The 2,584-nt window shown below is 52.1% G+C and overlaps 2 protein-coding genes across 2 annotated transcripts in view; one reads left to right on the top strand and one right to left on the bottom strand.

Annotated features, from left to right (window-relative positions):
- Nucleotides 1-2,584, top strand: part of DBNDD2 (dysbindin domain containing 2) — a 38,695-nt gene that overhangs the window by 8,518 nt on the left and 27,593 nt on the right. The gene's annotated exons all lie outside the window — the stretch shown is intronic.
- Nucleotides 21-2,432, bottom strand: TP53TG5 (TP53 target 5). Its single transcript, XM_023741380.1, is given in 3 exon segments — nt 21-284; nt 1,144-1,761; nt 2,424-2,432. Coding segments are annotated over 3 exon segments (741 nt in total). The 3' UTR covers nt 21-170.

Below are 2,584 nucleotides of genomic sequence, written 5' to 3'. Positions count from 1 at the left end.
TGAGTTTTAGGCCAACCCTCGGGCATGGGAGTGGGAGTGAGGGAATCCCAAAGTGGTGACGCACACGCGCTCTCCCCACTTCCCCCGAGGGGCTCTTCCCTCCATCCTTCCCAGCCCCAGACAAACGGGCAACGCCAGCAGGAGTAGTCTTCAGTGCCATATGGGAGATTTTATTTGTAGACTCGTGAATTTTCCCGCCCATCCCTCTCGTTCAGCTGATTGCATGATTTCCGTGATTTCTGCCCTCTCCTTGCCCCTCTGGCTTCCTTCCAGGGTCACACCACCTGCGAGCAGAGACCTCAGGGTTAGGTGTGAAGACTGCCTCCAGGGGGCGCTGCCGTTCGGGAAGAGGGCACAAGGACCAGGGCCCACGGTGGCTGTGGTATGCTGAAAATGGCTGGTTTTGCTGAACTGGGAAGCCTTTCAGCTGGCCCCCGGCCATCACCCCCTTGTTTCTTTGGACCTCAGTTCTGCCATGGAGGGGGCTGGAGTATCTGGAGTATTTTCTTCTTCTTCCCTTTTTTTTTTCCTAAGGATCTTTTTGTTTTGAGTAAATCTTACTTGAAGCATGCATAAATTAGACAAATGGGCAGTTGATTTGGTCTAAGAGGGGATGGGATGTGGCAGACCCTACTTGACCCCCACACATACACACTTGATTCCTCCCCCACATGCACTTGACCCCCACATCTTACCTCCCCTACCCCCTTCACACACACATTTAGAAATCACTAAACCTGTTACTCTATACACATGAGGTCGCCATGAGTAGGAATCGACTCAATGACAACTAAGAACAACAACAAACATGCTTACTTAGACCTTTGACTGTGAGATTCTGAGCCATAACAGTTGCCACCCTTGCTGAGGCCTCCAGGGAAGGGATGATGGACCAGGGAACCCACGCTTCCGTTGCTTCTCCTTCCCCAGAGCCCCAGTTGGATCTTGAGAGGCCCCAGCCAAACCACTGCCCTGCTGTGTGGCCTGGACCAACGACTTCCCCCCTGTTTGGGCTTCCGTCTCTGGGCATGAAGCTGGTCCCTCCTAGTACTGCCAGCCACAGCCCCCCAGACCCTGGGATCCTGAGCCCTCTGACCTTGGGGCCTGCATCTCACCCTGGCCTGGCAGCGTCCATTGTCATGCTCTGTATAGATGGCACATAGGCAGCTCCAGTGTTGCAGAACAGTAGCGGGTGCAGCAACGCTTGACCAAGCGCAGGGTGGAGGATCTGCACATCACCCGGGGCCCTGGGAGGTGGACGCGTGTGGGCAGCCCCTCAAACCAGATCCACTGGTCAGCTACATCCTGCTGCTTCATGTCGCCCATGGGAGTTCTGAGGTGGCAGGTCTTCAGGAAGACCACCTGGGGGCCTCCAGTGGATACTTGGCTCCCCTGGGCCTGAGGGGAAATGATCAGGCCATGACCCATTGATGTCCTTGGAACCTCCAGCTTCACCTGCTCTTCTTGCTGGGGCACCACTTCAGGTGACTTCTTTGCCTTGTCCTTCATACCTGACCCCACCTTGGGCTTCGATTTCTTGGGCTTCATCTCCTTAGGCTCCTCTGTGGACTCTAATTTCTTGGACTCCAGCTTCTCCTTGGGACACCGAGCCTCCTGGAGCTCGTTCTTATTTTGTGTCACTTTATTGCAGACGTTGTTGTCCCTGGGAGGGAAAAGGGAGGCAGTCAGCAGAGCAGGACTAGAGCCCTGGTCTCCTAGCCTAGTCCTGAGACAGTTGCTATGCAGCCAGCTCAGGGGAGCCTGTTAAGAAGGCTAGAGAGGACCTGAAGAGAACCTTCTCTACTACCCAGAGCCTTGTACCTGGTGGTAGGGAATGTGATAAGTATTGGCAAAAGGGTTGAGAGGTTGGGAAGGTGAAAGGCAGCACCTAGTAGTTAGAACACCTAGGAATATATATCGTCCACATCTGCCACTACAGGGTTCTGCCTCTCTGGACTTCCAGTGAGGGAGATCTAGTCCTGTGTTTTTTTCAAATTGTGTTCCAAGAAGCCTTAGAGTTCTGAGGAGGGGCCTCAAATGTCCCTCCCTGGGGTGGGTGCAGGATGAGAACAGGATAACTTCTCCCCAGAAACCACAACCGGGGTTTGGGGATAAATATTTGAAGAGAGACTGTACTGCTTTAAAAAAGCTGGGGGTACCTAATAAATGTTAGCTTTACTTATTGTCCTGGTGTGACTTCTGAGGAAACTTTAAGCCTCAGCAAGGTTAAATTAATCCTCAGACCTCAGGGGTCAGGTCTACAGGTGAATCTCTGGGTAGTATTGACTTGAGAGGGAGAGGGGCAGGAGGAGTTGACCCCTCCTGCTCAGTGTCCTAGGTTGTAGACAGTCCCATAATCAGATGGTTATGACGATGACTGATATCAGACAGGAGTGGCTTCCAATCCTACCTCTGTCACTTACCAGTTTCATTAGCTAGGGCAAATCACTTGACCTCCTGAGCCTAAATTTCCTCATTGGTCAAATAAGGCTAATAAATAAATACCTTTCTCACAGAGCCTTTGTGAAAATTAGACCTGTTTTCTAAATGCCTTAGCACAATGCCTGTCCCAGTGAAGATAGCA

This window comes from Trichechus manatus, unplaced genomic scaffold (assembly GCF_000243295.1).
Source record: "Trichechus manatus latirostris isolate Lorelei unplaced genomic scaffold, TriManLat1.0 scaffold00008, whole genome shotgun sequence".
Classification (NCBI taxonomy): Eukaryota; Metazoa; Chordata; class Mammalia; order Sirenia; family Trichechidae; genus Trichechus; species Trichechus manatus.
The sequence above is the reverse complement of the archived record's forward strand: the minus strand, read 5'-3'. Positions and strand labels throughout refer to the sequence as shown.